The sequence below is a fragment of the Elephas maximus genome, chromosome 24, assembly GCF_024166365.1.
Source record: "Elephas maximus indicus isolate mEleMax1 chromosome 24, mEleMax1 primary haplotype, whole genome shotgun sequence".
Classification (NCBI taxonomy): Eukaryota; Metazoa; Chordata; class Mammalia; order Proboscidea; family Elephantidae; genus Elephas; species Elephas maximus.
In genome coordinates, this window is record NC_064842.1 from 34307813 (window position 1) to 34335414 (window position 27602).

At 45.2% G+C, this 27602-nt stretch overlaps 1 protein-coding gene across 1 annotated transcript in view; it reads left to right on the forward strand.

Annotated features, from left to right (window-relative positions):
- Positions 1-27602, forward strand: part of PGBD5 (piggyBac transposable element derived 5) — a 145605-nt gene that overhangs the window by 77464 nt on the left and 40539 nt on the right. Inside the window, exons 2-3 of the mRNA XM_049868656.1 lie at positions 15309-15736; positions 22076-22210. Of these exons, the coding sequence (XP_049724613.1) occupies positions 15309-15736; positions 22076-22210 (563 nt within the window). The remainder of the gene's footprint in view (positions 1-15308; positions 15737-22075; positions 22211-27602) is intronic.

Sequence of the window (27602 nt, forward strand, 5' to 3'; positions counted from 1 at the left end):
GGTTCGGTCCGGTTCCACCACTTCCTGCTGTGTGACCTGGGCAAGTTACTTAATGTTTCTGTGACTCAGTTTGCTCATTGATTGCATAGAGATTAACAGCAGTACAGATCTCATGGGGTTATTATCAAGGAATAAGTGAATTGAGTTATCATTTATAAAGCATATAAAATACATGCTTACATAGAAATACATTGTATGTTTATGTGCTGTGTATGTTTATTAAATAAAAAACCAAAAAACCAAACCCACTGCCATCGAGTCGATTCCAACTCATAGCGAGCATATAGGACAGAGTAGAACTGCCCCATAGAGTTTCCAAGGAATGCCTGGTGGATTTGAACTGCTGACCCTTTGGTTAGCAGCTGCAGCACTTAACCACTACACCACCAGGGTTTCCGTTTATTAAATAGAATAAGTATAATGCCTTTATGTTTATTAATAACTATCACATCCCCTTGGCAACACTCAGAAGCTGGACTCTGGAGGTGTGGCCCCAAGAAAGGACAGCTACTAGAAGGAAGGGGATGGCAGGGCCTGGAAGGCCAAAATCACCGCAATGGACCATAACATTGGACTTCTCTAGTCCTTGTCTCCTCCTTTATGGGAGGAAGCCACTACCATCCACCCTCCATACACACACCAACCAGAGGCAGAGCCAGCTGCCTGCCCTGGAGGGCCAAGAGCTTGTGTGGGGGTTGAGGAGGGGCTAGCAGAAGGCAAGTAGCCATGTCTCATGGTGTGGTCTCACATGGATGGCTTCCTTCAATGTTGTTTTTATCCTTGAGCCAATAACTTTCGTGTCAGCACACAGCCTCAGAGTGATTACAGAGATTTCACTCCTCCATTGTGGCTCTGGCCTTGGGCAGGGGTTTTGGTTCTGCCCTTCCTTCCACCTTTACCTTCTTATATGGTCTTGGAAAGACTCAGACCCTTTACTTTTGGGGCCTGGCAGAGCCCCCTGGCCTCTCCAAAGATTCTCTCTCTCTAGCTGAGGCCTTTCAGAGGTCAGGAGAGGCCAGTGACATTTGCTTTTTGAAATCCTTCTAATATTTTTCATGCTTCTATTATTATTTTAAAATGCTAGACAGGGTTACAAAGATTGTGGCACACACTCAACACGTGTAGACCTGTTCCTAGGTGGCTAACCTCACCTGTAGATCATGCACAGGCCTGACCTCAGGAATGTGAGGCCTGGGCAGAGTAGCCTCCCCAGACCTCCCATCGCTTCCCCTCTCCCAACACGCTGGCTATGAGGTGGGTCCTGCCTGTAGCTTGGGCTGCCTGAAGGGGCCCCTACCCCCAGGTCCATGTCCTTGTCCCCACTTCCTCACCCTTTTCTAATGAGCAAGCTAACACTTGTGACCTCTTTCTTAGCTGCAGGTACTCCACTGACGACTTTCCATACATCTGGAAGGGTCTTCCTCCTTCATTCCATTTCCCTTTTCACTCACTCACTCCCTGAAAGAAATATCTGCTGAGCTCCTCCCGTGGGCCTGGTGTTATTCTAGGCACAGAGGGTACCTCAGACAAAAGACCCTATTTTCATGGGCCTCACATGCAACCGTTCTTTAACTTCTCACCAGGAGTCACCATAAATGACAGAATTCCTGCTGACTTCCTCTGAGAACATCCAAGATTTCATGTTTGCACTGTAGAGCTTCACTGTCCACGTCACTTTTGGGGCGGGGACATTCTGCCACAGCAGAGCACATTTCTTTCTGCGAAGCTATTTTAGTCAAGAAAACAAAAAATCCCAAGTCCAGATATATTTAAGTTGTCAGCTTTCAGCTTATTTTTTTCCATCTTCCCAAAGTCTCTTCTTCCTGCGCCAACCTCACAGCCTTCCTTATGGTTGGAACTTCAAAGCATACATAGAAACTCAGGAAACCAGGAAGCTCAAAAGGTGCTGCCATTTACCCCCACACATCTTGGGTGCATGTGGCAGTGGGGAGAGTTCACAGTCACTTCTTTGACCGGTGGTGGGACCTGGAGCAAGTTTCTCTCCATGAGCCTCTGCTCGCCTCTCTGCAGGTGGGAGTCCTAATTCTTCTTTGTTTGGCTGTTGTGAGAACAACACTGGGTCAGTTAAATACAGACTGCAAAGTTTGAAAGAGTCCCTTCCGTGAGGTTGCGCTAGGCTTCTCTGTCGTATTGATTATGCATTTTAAAGACACTTCTGAAGCCCAGGATGACCAGCTTAGTCTCCCCCATTGGCTGGTGTGGACATATCCCCTTTCACTGCTGCAGTCCTTGGAGGCAGGACCGGTGTGGGCCTACAGGCTATGGGAGCTGGCCAGCATTAACAGGGTGCTGGGAACATCCGTGGCCTTAAACCTGTTCCCGTCGAGTAGATTCTGACTCATAGCAACCCTATAGGGTTTCCAGGGAGCCCCTGGTGGATACGAACTGCTGACCTATGGGTTAGCAGCCAAGCTCTTAACCACTGTGCCCACTGTGCCACCATGTTTTCTCGGTGGCCTTAGCTGAGGCCAAATAGGAGGAGGTGGTCTGGGGAAGAAGTCCGAGGACGAGCATCGCAGCTAGAGGGAAGCTGATACTGACCTGATTTTGCTGGGGATGAAGACAGACAGCAGATGTAATGTGAGCAGTAAGAGAGGAAGGTGGCACCTGCACAGAGTGGAGCCAGAGAAAGCTGTGAAGTCGGGGAGGAAATGAGCAAACTTGCCGGATGGTGTGCTAAAGTGGGCCAGCCCCAGACTGATGGTGCCCCGGATGGCGCCGTGAGAACCTGCGCCAACACAGGCTGTCCCCATCAGGCCCCAGAGCCCTGCAGAGCACTGCTGCCAGCCTGTCTCTGTTGAAGCAGGGCCTTAAAAACATAGCCTGTGCGAGAAGCAGGCACAGGGTCTATGCGAAATGTTAGCTGTGAGGGTTGAGAGGGGGCCTGGGGGACAGGGGGCTGGGTGCTGTGATGGCATTATCAGATGCCCTGTATTGGTGCCTCCCTTGGCACCATGTGAGGCACACTACTCTGACAGACATCTTCTTACTAGTCCTTACAGAATGCTGTGAAGTCGATGCTTTTGTCTTTGCTTTCCCAACAAGGAGATGAGGCCCTGAGAGGCCAGGTAACACCTAAGGTCACACCCCTTGGGAATCCTAGGCTTGGAGCCCAGTCCAGGCCCTCAACTGGCTGGCAGCAACTATTTCAGAATAACAACGTGAGACTTTTATTTAACAATTGACATTCATCATTGTCTTATTGTTCAGTTAGCCTTGGAAGGTAGATAAAGTGAGTTTCCTACCTGTTTTAGGAAAAACTGAGACCCAGAAAAATTACAGCTTGTCAGAAGAATAGAACCTGGCTCCCAGGTAGATCCAGGTAGAACCAGAAACACAGCCCAGTCCCCACCCACCACAAACCTACCCCCCTCCCCCATTCTTACAGATACTTCTATTGTACTATGGTTTTAGCTCAGCACTGAGGAAAAGGGTATTTGTGGCTTGGTGGGAAACTGTCTTCAAAATAGAAAGTGTGGGGCCATCCCAATTATGGAATCTGGTTCTACCCTTTCCTATACAAGGACATACTGAAGAAAACCAGTGAGAACTTACTTAAGTAAAAGGCAACTTTAAAAATAAAGAAATAAATAACATTCTAGTCATTTGCTTTTTAAATGATAAGTCAGGAGATGTAAAATTACTTAAATACATATGTTTTCTTTCTTTAAAATGCCCGGTTAAGAGAGGGGCAGGTGCTAGAGCAAAGGAAGGTTGTGAGAGGTGGTGGTAGGAGGGGAAAGTGAGCTTGACCACATGGACAGTGTGGCCTGAAGGGCAAGTACACTTAGGCATGGCAAGACTCACAACCTCAAAACACCCTCAGAACGACACAGCACCTTCTGCCCTTTTAGGGAACTGCCACTAAGGAAACTGAGTCACTACCAGTGTTCATCCACTCAGTGACTGATGCTCTGTGGCCATTGGTGCACCAGGCACAGTGTGTACCAAGTCTCCTGTGTTGCTGCCTTGGTGCACACACATGACCAGGGTCCCTTGTTCCCTCTGTACAAGCACATGTGTTCTGGCCTCAGCTCACTAACTGAGTCCACACGACCTAGAATTTAGACACACTCTTCTAACTAGATTGCTGCTCAAGGTGGGAGGAAGTGCACGTGTGAGGAGAGATAACACGAGGTCCCTGGGCCCAGGCGAGCGTGTGCCAGTGCATGCTCATGCTGGGAGAGGACCCCACCACCCTGTGTTTTCTGGCAGCTCCACCTTTAGCTGGGTATGTTTGTGGTCTGGTCAAGGCCACCACTGCCCAACAGAGCTCTCCTGGGAGATGCCTTGGAGGAGGTGTCTGTAGTTGGCAGGCACTTGAGTTGGCTATGGCACATAAAGGAGATCACATACTTTCTTATATAGGTTCATGTGCATTTTGTAGTGCCTCGGGGCAGCTTGTGAATGGTTCTGAAGGTGAACCGCTGTCTTTGTTTCCTAGTACTTCTGTAACAAATACTATAAGTAGGTGGCTTTAAAGAACAGGAATTTATTTTCTCACAGGGTCTCCGGGGGTTGATTCCTTCCTGGTCAGTAGCCTCGGTGGTTCCTGTAGATGATCCCCACATGGTGTCTGTCTCCCCCCTATGTGTGTGTCTGTGCCCATTCTGCTCTTTTTGTAACTCAGAAGTGATTAGATTTAGAACCCACCTTACTCCAAAGCCAAAAAATCCACACCCATTGCCATCAAGTTGATTCCAACTCATAGCAACCCTAGGACAGAGTAGAACTGCCACGTAGAGTTTCCAAGGAGCAGCTGGTGGATTCAAACTGCCGACTTTTTGGTAAGCAGTCAAGCTGTTAACCACTGAGCCATTAGAGCTCCTACCCTACTCTAGTATGACCTAATTGATGTAACAAAGAAAACCCTATTTCCAAACAGGATCATATTTATAGGTATAGGATCCAGGGTTTCAATGCATATTTTGGGGGGAGGGGACAGATTTCAATCCATAACAAACTACCTTTAAAGTCTTTAATACATTGAGCATTGGGGACATGTCACCCCTTCTCTGTGCATCAGTTCTTTGTCACATGACACCTAGTCAAGGTTATGGATTTCATGTGTACATTAGCCAATTAATTAGCTTCTTTCTAATCTGTAGGGACTACACACAACTATTTTGTGGTCCATGTTTCCTGTGAATAACTTCAGCTCAGTTGCCTGATTCCAAATTGTTTTCTTTTTATTGCCAACTTCTTTGCCAAAAAGTATGTTGCATTAGCATGAGGAAGACCTTGTACACACATGTCCATGTGCACATACACACATAGAGGCACACATGGAATTTACTTGTATATTCCTGTCAAGGAAATCTGCGTTTCTATGACTGAAGCTGTACTTGGGGTTTTCTGGCAAAGTTTCTGCATTTTTTATTTTTTTTAAGGCTCTAAAGAGTGGGTTTTGTTTTTGGGAAAGAATGGGTAGTAGCCTCACATGTCCTCTGTTGGAAGGTACTATTATAGGTCTAACATTAGTCTGGGCATAATTAGAGTATATTGGTAAGCGTTTCAGATAAGACCTGAATAAAAAGGAAAAACCTTTATGCTCCTACAACTGTCCAGTGAACTGGGTACAAAGCATTATATTTCTGCCAGATAGATGAGCGTGGCTGGGCCCCAGCACAGTCAGCGGTAAGCCAGCACTCACACCTAGGGCTCTGCTTCTGGGAGTGAGCAGTGTCTACACCTGCAATAAATCCTGATCATTTGTTACCAGTCACTTCATTGTGAACAAAGAGGTTAAACAAGGAGAGAAGTCTTTGCAGCAATTGAAAGGCTGAATTCTACCACTGAAACTTGGACCTTAGGTGTTTGCCAAATAGACGGCTTGCTCCTCATATCACCATATGGAGGAAGAAAAAAGAGAGAAACGTTGATTAGTTTAGCTGAAGATAAAGACTAGCTGCAGCTGGTGCAGAGAACAATGCTGTAAGCTATTTTCTCCATTACCCCTTTATGGAATGTCATTTGAGATGTTTCAAATGAGAGCAATATTTTTGTGGTGGCGCAGGACATTCTGGTTATATTATGTTTAGTCTGGAGATAAATTAATGTATAATTGTAAACTCTTACTTTAAATTATTAATTGTTCCTATGTTACATGTAATAATGGTAGCATGGGGGTGTCAGACCTCCTCATCTAACTTCACAAAGGATGAGGAGAGTCATTACCAGCATCAATAGCCCAAGGCTCATTGCTATGAGGTAGAGGTCAGACATACCTCCACCCTCTAACCTTCTTACCAATTCTGGCACCAGCTATCCCTCCCACGGCACTCTCCTTCTCTGCTGGGTTCAGTAATTCGTTGCAATGGCCATGCAGAACTCACAGACCATACTCACAGTTATGAGGTTTATTAGGGAAGTAACAGGTTATGATTCAGGATCAGAGCTCAGGATACAATTCCTCGGCCATCCTGCAGACAGGCCTGTCTCTGGCCCTCAGTCTCTTGGCCCCTCGGCCCCTTGGTCTGGCCTTTCCCCTGCTTGGGCAAGTGTTACAAAGCTCTTTAGCTCCACCAATAAGTGCCCAGAGGTATCCCACTCTGCCAATAAGCCTTGGCCTGAAGGTGTTCACCTCTCTTGCTCTGTGGGTCGGCAAGCCTAGCTCCGCTGACAAGTGCCTGGAGGCACCCCAGTCTGCCAGCAAACCTCTTGCCCAAAGGCACTTTTTTCTTGCTCCATGGGTCAGGAAGGCTACTGCACCATCACCTGCTAGCCTCCTAGTTCTGCTGCCTCTGCGGCTGCCATTTCCCTTCTGCTGCTTCTAACCATTTCTTGCCATCTCCACTGTTGCAATTCTCTCTCTCTCTGTCTCCTGGGTCTAGGATGTTCTCAGCATGGGGGATCATAGGTCCAAAGGACATGCTATATTCCTATCTCTTCTTTTTGGTGATAATGAGGTCCCCTTTTTCTGCTCATTTTAAGCCTAGTAGGATGGCAAACTGACCAATCCCCTCATTAGGGTTCCGTACACCTTATTTGTACAGGTCCCACCCCCACAAGCATGCCATGCACCTTATTTGCATTATTAGCAAGCTGTCTAATCCCCTTGGTGGGCTGCAAGCATCTCATTTGCATAGTCCTGCCGTATCATTTGGTGGCAGTTACTGTATTTTTACACAGATAATGCACACCTTCTACATTTGTTTGCCAACCACACCCTCCCCCAACAAGATATTTTCATAAGCGCCGCTATGCCACTTTGTTTTTACATGTTGTTGTTAAAAAATTAGCATAGCATGCTTACAAAAATACCTCGCAGGGGGACTGAGCAGTTGGCAAACAATCTTAGAAGATGTGTGTTATTTGTATAAAAATACAGTACAAGACCGTGGTGAGAAAGGCCATATAAAAGCGATCCATCTCACAGGAGACAAAATTGCTGACAAGTTGAACCAAAAAATACAAGTGTATGCAAAATGCCATTCTCACCCCAAAATTAATGCCTAAGAGGGTTCCTCCTACTTGGAAAGTGCACAAATCAGCCTGTTTCTTCCAGATGGGGAGAAGGCAGAAGCCAGTCCCACATACTGGATACCAAGCTGGCCTAGAAATCTGTGGTTGGAAGAAGGGGGAGAGGGAAAGAGAGTAGGAGTGACTCCACCCTAACAGCTCCCCTGCAATGGCCCGACAGCCACCCTGTCCTCCCCTCATGTGATTTCCATGTCGGCTCTGTGTTTGCTCTTATCCCTGTTTTATAGATGAAGAAGCTGAGATGCAGAGAATATGTGCCTTGTCCAAGGTTGCACAGCCATAGTGGAGTTGACAGGGACAGAGGGAAAGCACGAGAAGACGTGAGGAGGGGCCCGGAGGAGTTCCGAGGTGGTTTGCACCAGCTTAGTATGGAAGGCAGGGGGAGGGGTGGCTGAAACAAACAGGACCTAGAGCCAGGCTCATCTGACCGGCAGCCTGGTAGCCATCTGTAAGACACCCCGTCCTGCCCATCCAGGTAGTCTCCAAGTGACAGACTCAGCCTTGCTGCTTCATTCTGCAGAGCAGAGTAGGGTCCAATAAGAGAAAAGTCCCAGTGCTGACCAGGCCCACTCCTGCTTGGCTTCCGAGATCCTGCAAGAGGGGCTGTCCTCAGGGTCTTAGGGATTGGAGGCCTAGACCCTCGGACACTGTCCCTCCCCACCATCCTGACCAGGCCATCTGAGTTGAGCCCTGCTGAGCTATTGTGTTCTCAAAGCCTCTCAGTCTCACCGCTACTCCAGCCTCACCTCAGCCTGCCCACCATCACAGCCTCCGCCCCTGTCACCAGGCCTTCTCACCTTTTCTATGATTAACTTTTTGAGGAACCACCAAACTGTTTTCCTCAGTAGCTGTACCGTTTTAAATTTCCACCACCAGTGGGTGAGGGTTCCAATTTCTCCAAGTCCTTGCCAAAAACTGTTGCTTTTCATTTTTCCAATAATAGCTATTTTTATGGGGGTGAGGTGATATCTTATTGTGGTTTTGATTTGCATGTCCCTAATGACTGGTGGGAGCCCAGGTGGTGCAAACAGTGGTTAAGAGCTACGGCTGCTAATCAGAAGGTTGGCAGTTCAGATATACCAGCTGCTCCTTGGCAACCCTATGGGGCAGTTCTGCTCTGTCCTGTAAGGTTGCTATCAGTCGAAATTGACTTGACATCAATGGGGTTTTTGGGTTAATGACTAATGATGTTGAGTATCTTTTTTCATGTGCTTGCTGGCCATTTGTATTTCTTCTTTGGAGAAATGTCTATTCAAGACCTTTGCCCGTTTTCGACTGGGTTATTTGTCTTTGTGTTGTTCTGATTACTTTTTAAAGCCCATCTCAGAGAACCCCTCTGGGAGCTGCCCTAGAGATTGCCCCCCGAAGGTCTGGGTTACTGGTGTCCCTGTGGGTGCAGCCTTCCCCTGCGCTCTAGCATCACTGTCGTCTGTTTCTCTTATTATGCTGTGAACTCCGTGGGAGAGAATTTTGGGTCTCCTTTCTATTTCCAGGATCAAAACAACACTCACATTCATTAAATAAGTGATGTTCCTAACTGCCCTTGTTTTACCATCCCTACCGCTAAAGGAAACATCTACTTTTTCAATCACTGCTAAGGAGAGGGAGTTCATTTCCTAGATCGTCGGGGGAAGGGAAGAAAGGAAATCCCTTTGGGGGAAATGGGCATTATAACTACTGTAACTGCCTATTCTGGGTCTGTGGACATGCTGTGGGGTCTCATGCTGTTTAGTGTGGGAAATCCCCTGGAGACTGTGGGAAACAGTTGGTTAGTGTCTGGTGGGAACCTCAAAAGAGAGATCATGTGTCATAGGGCATATGGGGTGAGGAGGGAGGGAAAGGAGGTGAATCTGTTGCCTGGCAAGGCACCATCAACATGCAAAACCCTCCACCCTAGCCAAGACATGCAGACAAAGGTAGGCCACTCCTTCTCTTCCTTTGTTAGTGCCCCAATTCTACCACCCCAATTCTATGCCACCTTGCATTTTTCAATACAGGTTCTCCTTTTCTCGTCAGGATTACTTTCATCTGTGCAGTTTAACCTTGTTTTACCCACCTTGAAATGTGTGCATCGTGAGAGCAGAAAAAGGTCATATTTTTTTTTAATAATTTTTATTGTGCTTTAAGTGATAGTTACAAATCAAGTCAGTCTCTCATGCACAAACTTATATACACCTTGCTACATATTCCCAATTACTCTCCTCCCCCATGAAACAACCAGCTCCCTCCTCCCACTCTCTCTTTTCTTGTCCATTTTGCCAACTTCTAAGCCCCTCTACCCTCCCATCTCCCCTCCAGGCAGGAGATGCCAGCATAGTCTCAAGTGTCCACCTGATCCAAGTAGCTCATGCCTCACCAGGATTCCTCTCCAACCCATTGTCCAGTCCAATCCATGTCTGACGAGTTGGCTTCGGGAATGGTTCCTGTCATGGGCCAGCAGAAGGTCTGGGGGCCGTGACCACCAGAGTCCTTCTAGTCTCAGTCAGACCATTAAGTCTGGTCTTTTTATGAGAATTTGGGGTCTGCATCCCACTGTTCTCCTGTTCCCTCAGGGCTTCTCTGTTGTGTTCCCTGTCAGGACAGCTATCGGTTGTGGCCGTGCACCATCTAGTTCTTCTGGTCTCAGGATGATGTAGTTTCTGGTTCATGTAGCCCTTTCTGTCTGTTGGGCTTGTTATTACCTTGTGTCCTTGGTGTTCTTCATTCTCCTTTGATCCAGGTGGGTTGAGACTCATTGATGCGTCTTAGATGGAGAAGGTCATGTTTTGAAGACAGCAGGAGGCAGTGGGAAGATCATGCCTGTGCCTTAATTTTGTGCAGTGACTACATATAGAACCACATGCTTCATTGTCCAAATGGGACACTCATGAAAGGGGCACTGTTAATAATTACACTGGACAACAAGTGCAACAGGATTGGCCTTGGGCAAAGTGAGACTCAGGGTCACCCTAACTGTGTGCCACTTAGAATGGATGAACTTGGGCAGGATCCTTTGTACCCCTGAGCTCCTGCTTCCTCACCTGCGGAATGGGAGAATGCCCACAGGCTTGGTGGAAGAATGACTGGAGGTCAGCCTGGAAAAGCTCTCTATAAACTCTTCAAACAAGGAATTCTTTGTTTGTTTGTTTGTTTTTTACATCATGAAGATAAATTTTATTGTGTTTTAGGTGAAAGTTTACAGCACAAGTTAGTTTCTCATTCAAAAATTTATACACAAATTGTTTTGTGACATTGGTTGCAATCCCTGCAATGTGTCAGCACTCCCTGCAATGTGTCAGCACTCTCCGCTTTCCCTTTACACTCCGGGTTCCCTGTGTCCATTCACCCAGGTTTCCTCTCCCTTCCTGCCTTCTGGTCTTTGCTTTTGGGCAGGTGTTGCCATTAGGTCTCCTGTACTTGATTTAACTAAGGAGGACTTTCCTCACATATGTTATTGTTTGTTTTATAGCCATGTCTCATCTTTGGTTGAAAGGGGACTTTGGGAGTGGTTTTAGTTCTGAGTAAGCAGGGTATCTGGGAGGCCATAGTCTCGGGGGTTCCTCTAGTCTCTGTCAGACCACTAAGACTGGTCTTTTTTTGTGAATTTGAACAAGCAAGGAACTCTTATCTTTGCTGGACCTGCTGCCCACTCTAGGCCCATATTATTGAATGGCCATATTATTAAACTGTTGATAGGGATTTAGTGTCCTGAATACCTTCCTTTTCTTCCCCTCCCTCCCTCCCTCCTTTCTTCCTTCCTTTAAAATTATTAAACTGTGCCAATGCTTTTCAGATACTAGGAGTCACAGCAACTCAAAAGAGATCATGGGAGATGTGTGTAAATCAAAATAAACAGGTACAAAGGGAACCAGCTGCTTTCTAATTTCTTCATTAAGCAGCTGGCCAGGCCAAAGTTTGCTGTGTGAATTCATTTTGAAATAGCCTGGGAGGTAAAACTACATTAAACATAACTGTAGGAAGAAAAATTTCATTTTGCCTACTCAGCATGATGTAGCAGTTAAAATGCTGGTTTTCCTACATTTTGGGAGCCATCCCTGAATAATTTATGGCTTCCCCCACTGAAGGCAGCCGTGCTCTGCTGAAATGAAATTATTTTCATTAAGGGTAGGTGTGGTGCTTTAGGCACTTCACTGGAATGATCCCTTTTTGTCTCACTGTTTGATAGCCAGGGCCCCTCCCCCAGACCAGTTTAGCCTGGCGGCCTAGTGCCTTCCCAGATAAGTTGTTGGTAAGAGTGAATATGATGATGGTGACTTCACTTTCTGGGTCTTCTAAAGTCCCTCAGCTTGAACCATCAAAAATTTCTGTTGATAATATCACAGTATTATTGTTGTTGTTAGGTGCCTTCGAGTTGGTCCCGACTTACAGCGACCCTATGCACAATGGAACGAAACACTGCCCGGTCCCGAGCCATCCTCACAATCGTTGTTACAGTTGAGCTCATAGTTGCAGCCACTGTGTCAATCCACGTCGTTGAGGGTCTTCCTCTTTTCTGCTGACCCTGTACTTTGCCAAGCATGATGTCCTTCTCCAGGGACTGATCCCTCCTGACAACATGTCCAAAGTATGTAAGACGCAGTCTCGCCATCCTTGTCTCTAAGGAACATTCTGGCTGTACTTCTTCTAATACAGATTTGTTTGTTCTTTTGGCAGTCCATGGTATATTCAGTATTCTTCGTCAACACCACAATTCAAAGGCATCAATTCTTCTTCGGTCTTCCTTATTCATTGTCCAGCTTTCACATGCATACGATGCGATTGAAAATACCATGGCTTGGGTCAGGCTCACCTTAGTCTTCAGGGTGACATCTTTGCTCTTCAAGACTTTGAAGAGGCCCTTTGCAGCAGATTTACCCAGTGCAATGCATCTTTTGATTTCTTGACTGCTGTTTCCATGGCTGTTGATTGTGGATCCAAGTAAAATGAAATCCTTGACAACTTCAATCTCTTCTCCATTTATCATGATGTTGCTCATTGGTCCAATTATCAAGATTTTTGTTTTCTTTATGTTGAGGTGCAATCCGTACTGAAGGCTGTGGTCTTTGATCTTCATTAGTAAGTGCTTCAAGTCCTTTTCACTTTCAGCAAGCAAAGTTGTGTCATCTGCATAACGCAGGTTGTTAATGAGTCTTCCTCCAATCCTGATGCCCCATTCTTCTTCATATAGTCCAGCTTCTTGTATTATTTGCTCAGCGTACGGATTGAATAGTTATGGTGAGAGAATACAGCCCTGACGCACACCTTTCCTGACTTTAAATCAATCAGTATCCCCTTGTTCTGTCCAAACAACTGCCTCTTGATCTATGTAAAGGTTCTTCATGAGCACAATTAAGTGTTCTGGAATCCCCATTCTTTGCAGTGTTATCCATAATTTGTTGTGATCCACATAGCTGAATGCCTTTGCGTAGTCAATAAAACGTAGGTAAACATCCTTCTGGTATTCTCTGCTTTCAGCCAGGATCCATCTGACATCAGCAGTGATACCCCTTGTTCCACATCTTCTTCTGAAACAGGCCTGAATTTCTGGTAGTTCCCTGTCGATATACCCCTGCAGCCATTTTTGAATGATCTTCAGCAAAATTTTGCTTGCGTGTGATACTAATGATATTGTTGTATAATTTCCACATTCGGTTGGATCACCTTTCTTAGAAATAGGCATAAATATGGATCTCTTCCAGTTAGTTGGCCAGGAAGCTGTCTTCCATATTTCTTGGCATAGACGAGTGAGCACCTCCAGCGTTGCATCTGTTTGTTGAAACATCTCAGTTGATATTCCATCAATTCCTGGAGCCTTGCTTTTCTCCAATGCCTTCAGAGCAGCTTGGTACCATTGGTTCCTGATCATATGCTACCTCTTGAAATGGTTGAACACTGACTAGTTCTTTTTAGTATAATGACTCTGTGTATTCCTTCCATCTGCTTTTGATGCTTCCTGCGTCGTTTAATATTTTCCCCCATAGAATCCTTCACTATTGCAACTCGAGGCTTGAATTTTTTTCAATTCTTTTAGTTTGAGAAACGCTGAACATGTTCTTGCCTTTTGGTTTTCCACCTCCAGCTCTTTGCACATGTCATTATAATACTTTACTTTGTCTTCTCGAGCCGCCTTTTGAAATCTTCTGTTCAGTTCTTTTACTTCATCATTTCTTCCTTTTGCTTTAGCTGCTCGACTTTGAAGAGCAAGTTTTCAATGTCACAGTAAAAGTTACCAATGTGCAGTCTGTCGGTGGAGATTCGTATGTTGCCGTGATGCTGAACAGGTTTCAGCAAACTTCTAGATTAAGACGTACTAGAAATAAAGGCCTGACGATTTACTTCCAAAACTCAGCTAATTCAAACCCTGTGGATCACGACAGTCCAATTCCATTGGGCATGGGTTGCTATGAGTCAAGTTGACTCTATAGCCGCTAACTGTACCACCCGAGGGCCACGTTCTGGGCCGGGTGTATTACAAGTGTGATCTCATTTATTCTACGCTGTACAACAACCTTGTGAGATAGGTATTACTGTCCCCTCTTCAGAAATGAGAAGCTAGAGCTAAGAGGGATTAAGAAGTATATCTCAGGTTGTACAGTCAGTTAGAAGTAATTTTAGGGTTTTAATTCTGCAAATCTGTTTTTCTGATTCTAAAACCTGGGCTTTCTTGAGAATAATTTGTCAGTCTTATTTTTGCTGTAGAATATTTTTTTTGGAGCTAATACAAGTCAAGAATAGAATGTTAGGGGGTGTGGTAGTTGAAATTATTAAGAGCACAAACAGCTTTTAGGTACCTCAGTAATTTTAGAAATAACTGTATAGAAGCAATTGAGCCAAAGTCTTGTAAATTGCTACATACTATTAGGCTAGTTTACATTACTACCTAGGATTGACAGCCACATTTCTTTATGTATATGTGTATGTTTGTGTGTGTGTGTATATATATATATATATATAAACTATTGCTGTTGAGTCGACTCCAACTCATGGCAGCTCGCTGTGTGTCAAAGAAGAACTGTGCTCCATATGGTGTTCAGTGGCTGATTTTTTGAAAGTAGATTGCCAGACCTTTTTTTCAAGGTGCCTCTGGGTGGACTCGAACCTCAAGCCTTCCAGTTAGCAGCCAAGTATGCTGTTTACACTACCCAGAGACTTCATTATTATATAACATGTATCGTGTGTTTTATATATGACATATATATCACAAGCATATATATATATCTCAAAGAGTTAGCCCTGCATTAGTCAAAAATTGTGAGGTTTTTATCACATTGGTGAAATTATCTAAACAAGCCCCAATAAAAATTGCTGTCTTAAGTGGATGAAAATTTTCCGGCCCCAGGTAGTGCAAGTATTCTTATTTGCCAAGTCACCTTAATTTACAAGACTATGAAAGCCAGAAAGCTATAGCTAAGCTGTTAAATGTTAAATATGTCTTTGCCTCTCTTTCCCTCTTTTCATTTATGCCCTTCTCTTTGGACCAATACTTACCTAATTTGCCAGTCTTGTGAGCAGTTGAATTCTGAATGTCCAGGAAAGGAGGCTGCAGAAGGTCTCCCTGAGATGGGCTGTGTAGTATAGAATAGTCCCCATATGTGGGGGGTGCCACATGGAGACATCTGGACCTGCATGAAGAATACAGAGGAGGGAGTGAAGTGGGACAGCTTCTGGGGCAGAGTGTTTGAGGTCATTCTGGGGGATGGGTGGACGGTGGCATTCCAGCAGAGGGACCACACACGTGAAAGCCCAGATGGTGAATGCGTGCCTGTGTTGACTAGGGGACTGTGGTGGTTGTAGTCACAAGCCCTCGCCCTGTCTTTGGGTTCTAGGTCCAGCCCGAAAGATGCCCCCCAGTGCCAGTGCCATGGACTTCTTCCAGCTCTTTGTCCCCGACAATGTTCTCAAGAACATGGTGGTGCAGACAAACATGTATGCCAAGAAGTACCAGGAGCGGTTTGGGAGCGACGGGGCCTGGGTGGAGGTGAGCCTGGCGGAGATGAAGGCTTTCCTGGGTTACATGATCTCCACCAGCATCTACCATTGTGAGTCTGTTCTCAGCATCTGGAGCAGCGGCTTCTACAGCAACAGGAGCATCGCCCTGGTCATGAGCCAGGCCCGCTTCGAGAAGATCCTCAAGTACTTCCACGTTGTTGCCTTCCGCTCCAGCCAGACCACGCATGGCCTCTACAAGGTCCAGCCCTTCCTCGACTCCCTGCAGAATGGCTTTGACTCAGCCTTCAGGCCTTCCCAAACCCAGGTGAGGCTCTTCCTCTGTGCAGGTCAGCCAGGATGTCAGGGAGGAGCACATGAGGCTCCCTGTGCTTCCCCCTGCTCACCGGAGCTCCCACAGGAGGGCAGGATGAAGCAGGAGTGAAGACCTGGGGGCTTCTTTCTCCCCTGCTTTTATCCTGAGGTCACTTCTAGGTTATCTCTGCTTTCTTCCATTCCAAAAACCAAACCCATTGCTGTTGAGTCGATTCCAACTCATAGCAACCCTATAGGACAGAGTAGAACTGCCTCATAGGGTTTCCAAAGCTGTAAATCTTTATGGAAGATGACTGCCACATCTTTCTCCCACTGAGCACCTGGTGGGTTTGACTCACACACGTTTCGGTTAGTAGCTGAGTACTTTAACCACTGCATCACCAGGGCTCTCTTCTATTCCATTAACCCATCATATATTACATTGGAGGAGAATAGTAGTATTAATAATGCCAAACAGCAGATAAAGTCAAAATTCAGTATTTTACTCTCAGGTGTAACTTTCCTCTTCTCTTCTCCCTGTCCTCTTGCTTCTTTACACTTTCTCTCCAAATTGTTTTACTCTAGCTAATATTGATCTTTGTGTCTTAGTCTCTGAGCATGTACTCTCCTATGGGTGGTGAAAAGTGGCTTAGAAACCTTCTAGGTGGCAAAGGAAAATGAGTCTGTAATTTCAATCATCAGGTAACCAGGAGTTACTTATATGATGTGAATCCACCTGGCCACAAGTAGCAGAGCCATGAGTCTTTGGACAAGAGTTTAAAGGGCCCAGAACATAACTGTTGTGACTCCCTAATGTCCTCCCTGACTTCCTTAAGCTGTTCCAGAAGGCTGTTTCCTCTCAGCTCTGAGCCTTTTCCTGGTGTCAGCCTGTGACAATTGCATTTGGCTGTGGTCAGACAGTTTCAGAATCATCCTCAAAATTGCTCTACTAGTCTGGCAAGCTGGGAAGTGACAAATTTCTGGAGATTTTTATAACCACAACTTCTACGGGAAGCACATCCCAAAATGTTTAATCAAAAAGCTCTTGGCCAATGTGAGCCCAGTGTGAAGACAAAAATTTGGTTCACATTTAGTTATATTTTTAAAGACCCATCCATCTATCTGTTCTTCCTTGTGCTATCCTGTTAAGGGCCTTCTTAATAAATCTCCTATTCTTTCTAATGTTCTCTTCTAGATCCTCTCCCCAGCTCTCTGTATCCTGCCTTTCCCGTGCAGCTGAAAGCCACAGGGTTTTTGTGGGGGAAGATATTGCCCAATTTTAGGTCTGTGGAAACCCTGAAGCTGTCTCTGAGCTGTTCTCCCCGCTGTTCTGTGAATATGCTGGGCTCTTGATGAATTCCAGGTGCTTGTTCTGCTCTTTCTGACCCCTGGAATGCTTTTTCCTCTTCTCTTTGCCTTTGCAAATTTATCTAGTCTCCAAGGCCCAGTATCAAGCCTGCATTCCCATGTTGATTTCCTGTGTCCTGAATTTCCTCCCTACCACTTACGGTGTGACCTTGTGCCATAGTTGTTTCTCTTGCCTTCCCCATGAGAGATGTGGTCCTTTAGGAGCATGAGCCCTGCCTTATGGCCCTGTGTCCATAGCACTGAGTACAGGGCTGGACACATTAGTTTTTGTTTTGTTGAAAACTTGCTTGGTTGAAAATGAACCAAATTAGGGAAATGTGGGTTAGACACAAGGGGAAAAACATTCTTGATCATCTATCCTTGGGATTAAACATTTAAGGAGTTGCTAGAGAAGGCTGTGGAGTCTCTGTTCCTAAGTATCTCTCAGGAATTAAGCAACCAGCTATTTGGATGATTGCTATTTAATAACCTGAAGATAAGGTTGTTGAGGATCCTTTCAGCTCCAAGACTAGGCCAGCCGTCTTCATCTGCACACCAGTTTGAATCAGACTTGTCAGGTGCCTCCTATGAGCCAGCCCTGTGCCATCTGTGCATCCTGGAAGTGTAGTATCAGATCATCTGTGACCCAAGTCACAGTGCTGCAGAGAACTGATCACCATGCCTGTTGCGATATACTCAGAGCCTGGGTCACCCTCTGGCACACAGCAGTGCCCACTAGCAGATTCTGAGGTGTGTGGGCTCCCCTTGCCCATCCCCTGGGCCTGCATGTCACAGGGAGAAGGAGCTAGCAGTGCTCCTTAGCCTGCTGGGCCGCTGGGTTGGACTGTAGCTCCCTAGGTGGGGCAAGTGGCTGAGGAGTCAACTCTTGGCTCAGATGGGCAGTGGTGGGGATCTCAGGAACAGGGAGAGTGTATACCTTTTCTTTCTTTCTGGTTGATGAAGTTGAGGGAGAGGAGGCCTTAGATGAGGTTCAGTTTGGGGTAGGGTTCCCTGTCAGAGTTTTTGCTATCATTGCTTTATTATTTTACCCCTTTACTTCCTTTTTTTTTTTTTACTATTTTTTTTTCTGGGGGACCCTGGGTAGCGCTAATGGTTAAGCACTTGGTTACTATCTGAAAGGTTGGTGGTTCATACCTACCCAGGGGCACCTCAGAAGACAGGCCTGTGAATATGCTTCCAAAAGGTTGCTGCCTTGAAAAGTGTATTCAGAAGTTCTGCTCTGTACACATGGGGTCACCATGAGTTGTAATGTTGGAATTGACTTGATGGCAACTAATAAGAACAAAATTTTTTTCCTTCCTTATTTTTATCATTGCATTTGCAAAGTTAAATTCTCTTCTTTTTGCTACCATCTGTACCCAGAGCCCCTATGTCTAGGTCAGGACCCCAGCTGCAAACCAGTGGTATGCTCAAAAGGGGCAGTTGAAGAGCATTTAATGCAGGAATGATTTTGTAAGGGTGCTGAGGCCTCAGTGGGAAGCCAAGGGTTGGAAGTCTGCCGAGAGAAGTACAGGCTATAGCCTGCGGAAAGGGCCAAGAACAGGCACAGTGGCCAGACAGCACTGGGGCAAGAAAGTAGCCTGGTAATCGATTACCTGACTCTTGCTCGCTGATCTCTTCCTGATGCTCCCCACTTGGCCAGACAAACCGGGAGCTAGGAGGTAGACGAGCCTGGGTGATGCTTTTTAAGAGGTTGGTCTCAGGGCAGAGAAATGGCAGTGGATCTGGGGGTGTTGACCCCCAGGCCACAGAGCGGGGTAGAGGAGTGGACAGTGAATCTGGAGGGGTGAGCAGAACACACCCAGGAAGATGAGAGAGTGAGGCAAACCACAGCAGGGAGAGGGCCAGCCTGAGTTCACAGAGACCACACTCTTTACAGTTGACCAGTAACAAGTGGAATTTGCTTTCTTCCCTCTTCCTCCTGTCTTTGGGCCCTTTTGAGCCAACTCCGTGTCTGTCGAAGGGGAGCAGATAAACTAAAATCAGATCAGACCTTTCGGTGCCTCCTTATAAGCTGCAGAGCAAGGCTGGATTTTGAAAATGACAGGCCTTCCTGCCAGCTGGGGGTTTTTATAAGTCACCCAGGCCTCTTGCTTCCCTAGACAGGTGGCTTGACCCCATTTATTGTAGAAAGCACTCACCTTTCTGTATGGAAAAGGACCTCAGCTTTCCCTTGGGGACTGGGTGAGGTACTTTCCCCCTGGTGTCTAGCATGGCCGTCGTGCCTGTTTCTTGCCTGTATGTTCTTCTCCAGATTTGTTTGCACCTTGGGGAAGAAAGAGCATTCCTGTTGTGAGCCCTGATTGGGCAAACTAAAAGCTCTAAAGATTTCTTGGTTTTTCAACGTTCCCTCTCTGGGAAAATCTCCATTTGATCTCTGGAACAGTCGATTCATGGCGAACCAAGGCTGAGTGTTGAATTTCCACAGAACAGCTTTGCATGGTCCTCGTTCCTACCTTCCAGGGACAGTCAGACAGTCTTTCCACCCTCTTTCATCACACGCGTGGATGAATTTGCCCCAGATTCCCAGGAATCTCTGTGTGCCGCCCGCCTGATACCATCTCCCCTATGCGCCACTCTCCGCACACACAGCACACTCGCCTCACACACTCACACCCCCTTCCCTGAAATCTCTGAAGCCTTTTTTACTTCAGCAAACATGACCTTTGTGATGATTTTAGAACTTTTACAGTCTTCAGAGGGTTCCCAGAATCCAGTGGTAACCGAGGCAGTGAGTTTGTGTGAGTGTGTACCCACAAATACAAAACGGAGAAGCACTACTTTTCCCCAAAACTGGGAACAGAGCAATTAGAGAAATGTTTTAGGGGAAGGGTTGTGCAGTAAGTTAACAGATGTTTGTCTTTGCCTACCACACCTGCCTGCCACACCCCATAGTGAGCTCACCATACACAGAAGGCGACTGGGGAAATAGAGCTGTGTAGCCGAAAAGCTGACCAGTGTGCAGCCTGGAAGAGAAGAAAGTTGTTTTTCTGGCATGCATAGTTTTCAGAGCTCTAGGGAGCTGTCTGCTGTGTGCTGGGTTTAATAATGACCCATTCATAGTTCATTTAATGATCATAAAAAAGGAAAAAAATCATTGAGGGTCAGAAATTCTTGCTGGCCCTTTTGCTTTGATGAGGCATGTGATTAAATATAAATTTACAACTGATTATATGTTAAATGCAAGTGGAATATAGGTCCACTTTATTTCCAAAGAAGAAAGTGAGAGAAAGGGGGCAACTTTGTTTAATACGGCCTCAGAGAAAGAAGGATAGGATGCACTTCTTTGGCAGGGATAATTGGGCAGGTAGCAAAGGGCTTTATGCTGTTTTATTTCATCTCCATCTGCTGCATTCGCCACCACCGAGCGTGGGACTTGTCCATTTTGCTAACGTGGCTCCAAATGGGGCTTTGGACATTTTATAACTACAAAGATCCAGAGAGTGCATGAAGTTGGGCATGAGGGGCCAGAGGCACCACAGCCAGGCCACTTTCTCCAGCCCTCCCCTTCATCAGCACAAGACAGGAGTCCTGGGTTAATGTCACCATGCATACAAAAACCCTGAGGGGTTCAAGTCTGGACAACTAGGACAGAAAAATACTCTCCTGCTATTTTCTTAAAATGGAGTTCAAGGTAACCTTAACAGCAGCATGGGAGAATCCTGCCCAACCTACAAGCGAGGGTAAGCTTTATCCTCCACTCTGTCCTTTCAGAGGACATTCTGGGGCTTTGTGGCTCAGGGTGGCCTGTGAAGCAGCAGCATTGGCATCACCTGGAAGCTTGTTCGACATGCAAAATCTCAGGTCCTAACCCAAAGTATCCAACCAGAATCCGTACTTTATCCCCTCCGGATTAATTTGTTCATTGAAGTTTGACAAGCACTGATCCATAGCAGGGATTGACAGACTTTTTCTGTAAAGAATAAATAGTAAATATTTTAGACTTTGTAGGTTATATGGTCTCTGTTGGAACTTGTCAATTCTGTCGTTGTAGTGCGAAAGCAGAAATAGTATTTAAATGAGTGAGCATGGCTGTGTTCTAATAAAACTTTATTTACAAAATCAGATGGTGGGCCAGATTTGGCTGAGTTTGCCAATCGCTGATCTCGAGCACTGTGTAGAGTTCTTAGAATCATATTGTTTCCTACAGTCTTCATTTCAATTAACTACAGACGTGCAAGCTAATTCATAGGTAAATTTATAATAGGATTGAAGAGGGAAGTGTAGCAGGTTCCTAAAATGTCCCCAAGAGACTCTCAAAGCTTTAGCTTGAAGAAACAAAACTTGGCCATTCCTTTGGACCGTATTTTTGTTATGCTGTTTCATTTTATTTTGTTGTCTTCCCATTGAAAAAGTCATATAACCTTGTTATCAAAAAGTTGAAGTAGACAAGAATGGACATTGACAACCTGGAGAAGAGCCAAAAGGCTTTGTCATTGCAACAAGGGCTGAGGAACAATTTTTTTAGAAGATGGATATTTAGCCTGGGAAAAAGAAGATGGTGGACCTACATGACAGCTGTCTTTAATGTCTGAAGAGATTGTATATTTTCTCTTTGTTTCTTGCTAGAGCAGAAGTCAGATCAATAGGTTTAAGTTAAAAGTAGGTAGATTTTGAGTCAAGGAAAGAGCATTTTAGCAGTTGGAGCTGTCCACCGGGGAAAAGGAGCTCTTAGAAAAGGAATGGGTGCCTCACCACTGGGCTGGAGATTCCTCTACTAGGCACAAGTTTGACCTGGGACCACTTCCTAAATAGTGGCTGTTACACCAGGGCCTATGCGAAGTGCTTTGCATGTCATTTCTCACTTATTTCTCCCCAAAACACTAGTGTAGACTGATGTTACTTCTTATAGATGAGAAAACTCAGGCTCAGAGAGGTGAAATAACTTAACCATGGCCTCACAGCAAGCAAAAGGCGGAGGCCAGATCTGAGCTCATGCTGCCTTCCTTGAAAACCTTTGACTTTTCTTCCAATCTCCCGGCAGGTGCTACACGAACCTCTGATCGATGAGGACCCGGTGTTCATTGCCACGTGCACGGAGCGGGAGCTGCGAAAGAGGAAAAAGCGGAAATTCAGCCTCTGGGTTCGCCAGTGCTCCTCCACAGGCTTCATCATCCAGGTGAGCCCAGGCTGGGCAGGACCAGGGACCTTGGCCCACATGGGAGCAGGTGAACTTGTCACTTAAAGGCTTGTCACCGTGCAGTGGGCTCTGTCAGTGTTCCAGTGTGAGGCTGGGACTGTGCGTGACCCGTCCTCCAGGGCTCAGAAGGGCCCCCGCCATGAGTGGCACTGTCCCCTGCATGCTCTTTCTCCCCACTGAGGCCCCTGGTTAATAGCAGCCATAAGCACTGACTGCAGCTCTGGCCTGGTCATGTCAACTCTCTGGACCTGTTGCCTGTTGGCCAGAGGCCTCACCCAAAGCAGTGAATCTTAGTAGAGACCTCGACCTCTCTAAGAGTACTGCAGTGTGGCTGTCCCTGAGGCCACCTTGCTTTCCAGGCCTCCTCTCCACCTCCCAGACCTAAGGATGCCTTCTTCACATGGCCCACCAGCTGCCAACCGGTTAAGTCAGGGCCGTTGTCAGGAGCACATGCCAAGTCCATGGTCTTTGAGCAGTGTTGCTACCTGGTTGCCAGCTTTGCTCTGCTCCAAGCAACACTTGGCACATGTTGTAGATGAGGTGGTGGAGCTCTACCACGAGCCCTGCTTCATAGGAGCGGCTCAGGGCAGAGCATGCACAAGAAGGGGGATGGGGATCTGGGTGGTATCTCTTGCGGCACTGCTCAGCAGCACCTTCTCCTGCCATCCAGAAGGCAGGGGCTTGGTGATTGCAGCCACTCCATGCATACTGCCCCTGCTGGGCTGCACCCCAGGGCCCAAGGCCCAGGGTTTTGCACTGTACCCTTTTCATGAGCTACTAAGTCCTGGGAGCTAGACAAGGAGTCATAGGAGGATTGAGCTGAGCATCTCCTCACCACATCTGCCCTTGAGCCACAGCAAATTAAATACAATTGCTCCAGATAACTCTCCCTCAGAAACACCATGGCCACCACCTCCTGCAGGTCTGGAGGACTCCTAGGCTGGGGTGGGTTGGGATCTCCAGCCTGACCTTGGGTCTGAGTCTGTTTGAGCACAGATCCCTGAACCAGAGTGGACCTATCCCAGAGCAAGACTCACTCCTGGAGGTGCTGCCTCTGTCCCTGCCCATGCGGCAGTGACTCTGCCACCTCTGGATTGCTCCCTTACAACCACACTTTCCTAGGGTGAAGAGTGCGTCAGCCTTGTTTATATAACAACCCGCCCAAGGAACTATCCACTCATTCTTTCGGTGAATATTGAGTACCCATTATCTGCCAAGCAGTATGATAGGCACTGGGAATATGGAAAACATGGTCCTCCCATCTCGGAGATTTGCCTGTTTAGCTTTTAAAATGTGCGCATTTGGGAGTCCGTGTGCATTTGGCACCATTTAGTTTTTACTGTGAACTTGACGAGTAGGTAGAAATCATGTTCATTACCTTGCAAGACCACCTATCTCTCTGTATCTTGGTACAAGTTGTTTCCAACTTCTGTAGGATCCATAAAATAAAAAGTTTGGATTGGTAACTCTGATTTTCCTTTTAACTTTCTGATTCTAAGAGGCTTTGCAGCAGCATGAGGATTTGTTGTTAGAAGCTGGCAGTTCCCAATCAAAAGCTATCTGGTTTTCCACCATTTCGAGGGGTGCCTTTAAAGCACCTATGCACAGTGGCACTGTGGGAAGGGAGCAATTACACTTTCATTTCAGGCAGTCCTATGACAAGGGGAAAGCAAGATGTTGCCCAGCCTCTCAGTTCATCTTTGCTCTTAGCTCCTGTTGGAGTTGCCTGTAGCAGGCAGTGAGGCCAGAGAAGAGGCACCTCTGTCTGTAAGAGATGGGGGACACTGAAAATGAGCCATGTGGCCTGGGGTCATTTTCTTTTTAGTGATCCTATTCATGTTCGTGTTTTTCCAGTGCCTTATGCTAGTTTGGCCACTTCTAAGAGTCAGCAGCCTGCCAAGGACAGCCACGGGATGGGAGGGAAGGAGCAAAAGAATCCCATACTCCGACAGCTCTCACACCCTTATCTCCTTGATTCTCACAACAGCCTTGTGAGGTACAGAGTGTGGGTAGTATTTATCCTGATTTTACAGAGGGATGCTTAGGCTCACAAAGGTTATGTACCGGTCAGCAGCAGATTAAGCACTTCAATGCAGTTTTCTCCTGTGACCCAGGCTGCCTCTTCCCATCTCTGTGTTCGGTAATTTCTTCTTTGCCCCATTTGTTGTGTAATAGTATGTTGTTTAATTCCCATGTATTTGTGAAATATACAGTTTTCCTTCTGTTACTGATTTCTAGCTTCATTCCATTGTGATCAGAGAAGATACTGTGTAGAATTCAATCTTTTTAAAGTATATTGAGACTTGCTTTGTGTTCTAATGTACGGTCTATCCTAAAGAATGATCCGTGGGCGCTGGAGAAGAATGTGTATTCTTTGTTGTTGGGTGGAATGTCCTATTTATGTCTGTTAGGTCTAACTAGTTTATAGTGTTGTTGTTCAAATTCTCTGTTTTCTTACTAATCTTTTGTATAGGTGTAATATCAATTGTGGAAAGTGGTATATTGAAGTCTCCACTCTTATTGTAGAGCTGTCTATTTCTGTCTTCAATTCTGTAGTGTTTGCTTCATATATTTTGGGGGTCTTGATGTTAGGTGCATCTGTGTTTATAATTGTTATGTCTCCTTGATAAATTGACCCTTTTATCATTATATAATATTGTTCTTAGAACAGATTTTGGCTTAAAGTCTGTTTTGTCTTAATATAGCTACCTTGGTTCCCTTTGGTTATTATTTGCATGGAATATCTTTAACGTCTTTTCATTTCCAACCTATTTGTGTTCTTGGATCTAAAATTGGTCTCTTGTAGACAGTGTATAGGTAGATCATGTTTTCTTGGCCATTCTGCCAATACCTCCCTTTCGTTTGGAGAATTTAATGCGTTTACATTTAAAATAATCATTGATAAGGAAGTACTTCTGCCTTTTTGCTCTTGTTTTGTGTGTCATGTACCTTTTCTTTTCTGTCCTTTTTTTCAGTACCACCGTCTTTTGTATTTAGTTGATTCTTTTTGTAGTGAACCATTTTGATTCCCATCTACTTTCTTTTTGTGTATTTTTTTTTAGATATTTGTGGTTACCGGGGATTATATTTAACAACCTAAGTTTATAACCTAGTTTAAGTTGATAGCAACATATTTACTTCAAGGAGCCCTGCTGGCACAGTGGTTAAGAGCTTGGCTGCTAACCAAAAGGTCAGCTGTTTGAATCCACCAGCCACTCCTTGGAAAGCCTACAGGGCATTTCTACCCTGTGAGTCAGAACTGACTCAATGGCGATGAGTTTTAGTTATTTCAATAGCATACAAAAACTCTTATTCCTATATCACTCCTAACCCCACTTTTATGTTGTAGTTTTCACATATTGCATCATTATACATTGGGTACTCGTTAACAAAGTTTATAGTATTTTTAATACATTTGTATTTTAAATTATATAGGACATAACAAGTATAGTTACAAACCAGAAGTACAAAAAACTGACCTTTGTATTTACCTATGAAATTACCTTTACCAGAGACCTTTATTTCCTCATATGACTTAAGTTACTGTCTAGTGTCCTTTCATTTCAACCTGAAGGACTCCCTTTAGCATTTCCTGTAGGGCAGGTCTTATGGCAACAAACTCCCTCAGTTTTTGTTTATCTGGGAATGTCTTAACAAGTTCACCCTCATTTTTTTGAAGGATAGTTTTGCTGGATACAGAATTCATAGTTGAAAGATTTTTTTTTCTTTCAGCACTTTGAATATGTCATGCCATTGCTTTTTGATTTCCATAGTTTCTGAGAAGAAATCAGTGGATAACCTTATTTTGGATCCTTTGTATGTGATGATTCATTTCTCTCTTGCTGCCCTCAAGATTCTCTCTTTATTTTTGGTTTTTAAAAGTTTGATTATAATGTGTCTTGGTATGGATCTCTTTGGGTTTATCTTACTTGGAGTTTGTTGAGGTTCTTGGATGTGTAGATAATATATATTTTGTCAGATTTGGAAGTTTTCAGCCATTATTTCTTCAAATATATTTTCCACCCCTTTCTCACTTCTCCTTCTGGGACTTTCATATTGTATATAATGGTCTGCTTTTTGGTGCCCTACAAGTCCCTTAGGCTCTATTCACTTTTTTTCATTCTTTTTTCTTACTGCTTCTCACACTCAGTAATTTCAGTTGAACCAAGAGTGGCAAGACTGTGTCTTACATACTTTGGACATGTTGTCAGGAGGGATCAGTCCCTGGAGAAGGACATCATGCTTGGCAAAGTACAGGGTCAGTGGAAAAGAGAAAGACCCTCAATGAGGTGGATTGACAAAGTGGCTACAACAGTGAGCTCAAACGTTACAACAATTGTAAGGATGGTGCAGGACCGGGCAGTGTTTCCTTCTGTTGTGCTTAGGGTCGCTATGAGTCGGAACCAACTTGACAGCACCTAACAACAACAACAACATCTTGAAGATTGCTGATTCTCTCTTCTCCCTGTTCAGATCTTCTGTTGAAGCACTCCAGTGAATTTTTCCCCTCAACTATTGTACTTTTCAACTCCACTATTTCTGTTTGGTTCTTTTTTATAATTTCTAAAACTATTGATATTCATGTTTCATTCGTGTATTTTTTCCCTGATTTCCTTTAGTTCTTTGTGTTTTCCTTTAGTTCTTTGAGCATACTTAATACTGTCTTTTTAAACTCTTTGTTTAATAAGTTTGTTATCTGGACTTCTATAGGGTAGTTTTTGTTGTTTTATTTTGTCCGCCTTGTGATTTTTTGTTGAAAATGGGACCTTTGAATATTATAATGTAGCTAACTCTGCAAATCAGATTATTCCCTCTGCCCCAGGACTTGCTTTTTTCTTTTTAATTGTTGAGGTTGTAATAGTCTTATTTGTTTAATGATTTCCCCTAATTGTTTTTGCAAAGACTGTCTTTCTGGTTGTGTATGGACACTCAAGTCTCTGTTTCTGAGCTTGTATTCAGCTTGTATTTTGATAGAGCTATCCTTGAATGATGGGAGTCGGGGTGCAGGGAACAAAAAACAAACAACAAACTTCAAAAACAAAACACAGAAAAGGAGCACTCGCTCAGCACTTAGGCTTGCACTGAGCTTAGGGATCAGCCCTAGATGAAAGATTAGGGTCTTTCCAGGTATTGCCTGAACATATGTTTTACCCTGGGCATGTGTGTGGCATTCTCAATTTGCGCATATACACGATGCTTTTGACTGCCATAATCTCTGAAAGAAACTCTCTCCTTGACTTCTCCTTCTAGTTCTTAGGCATTTATTGTTTACCTTAATTGTACACTTTAGCTCCAGACAGCTACAGATGGTTACAGTTCGGGGGGCATTTTGCATCACCCTTCTACCCTATGTGATTTCTAAAATGGGCCA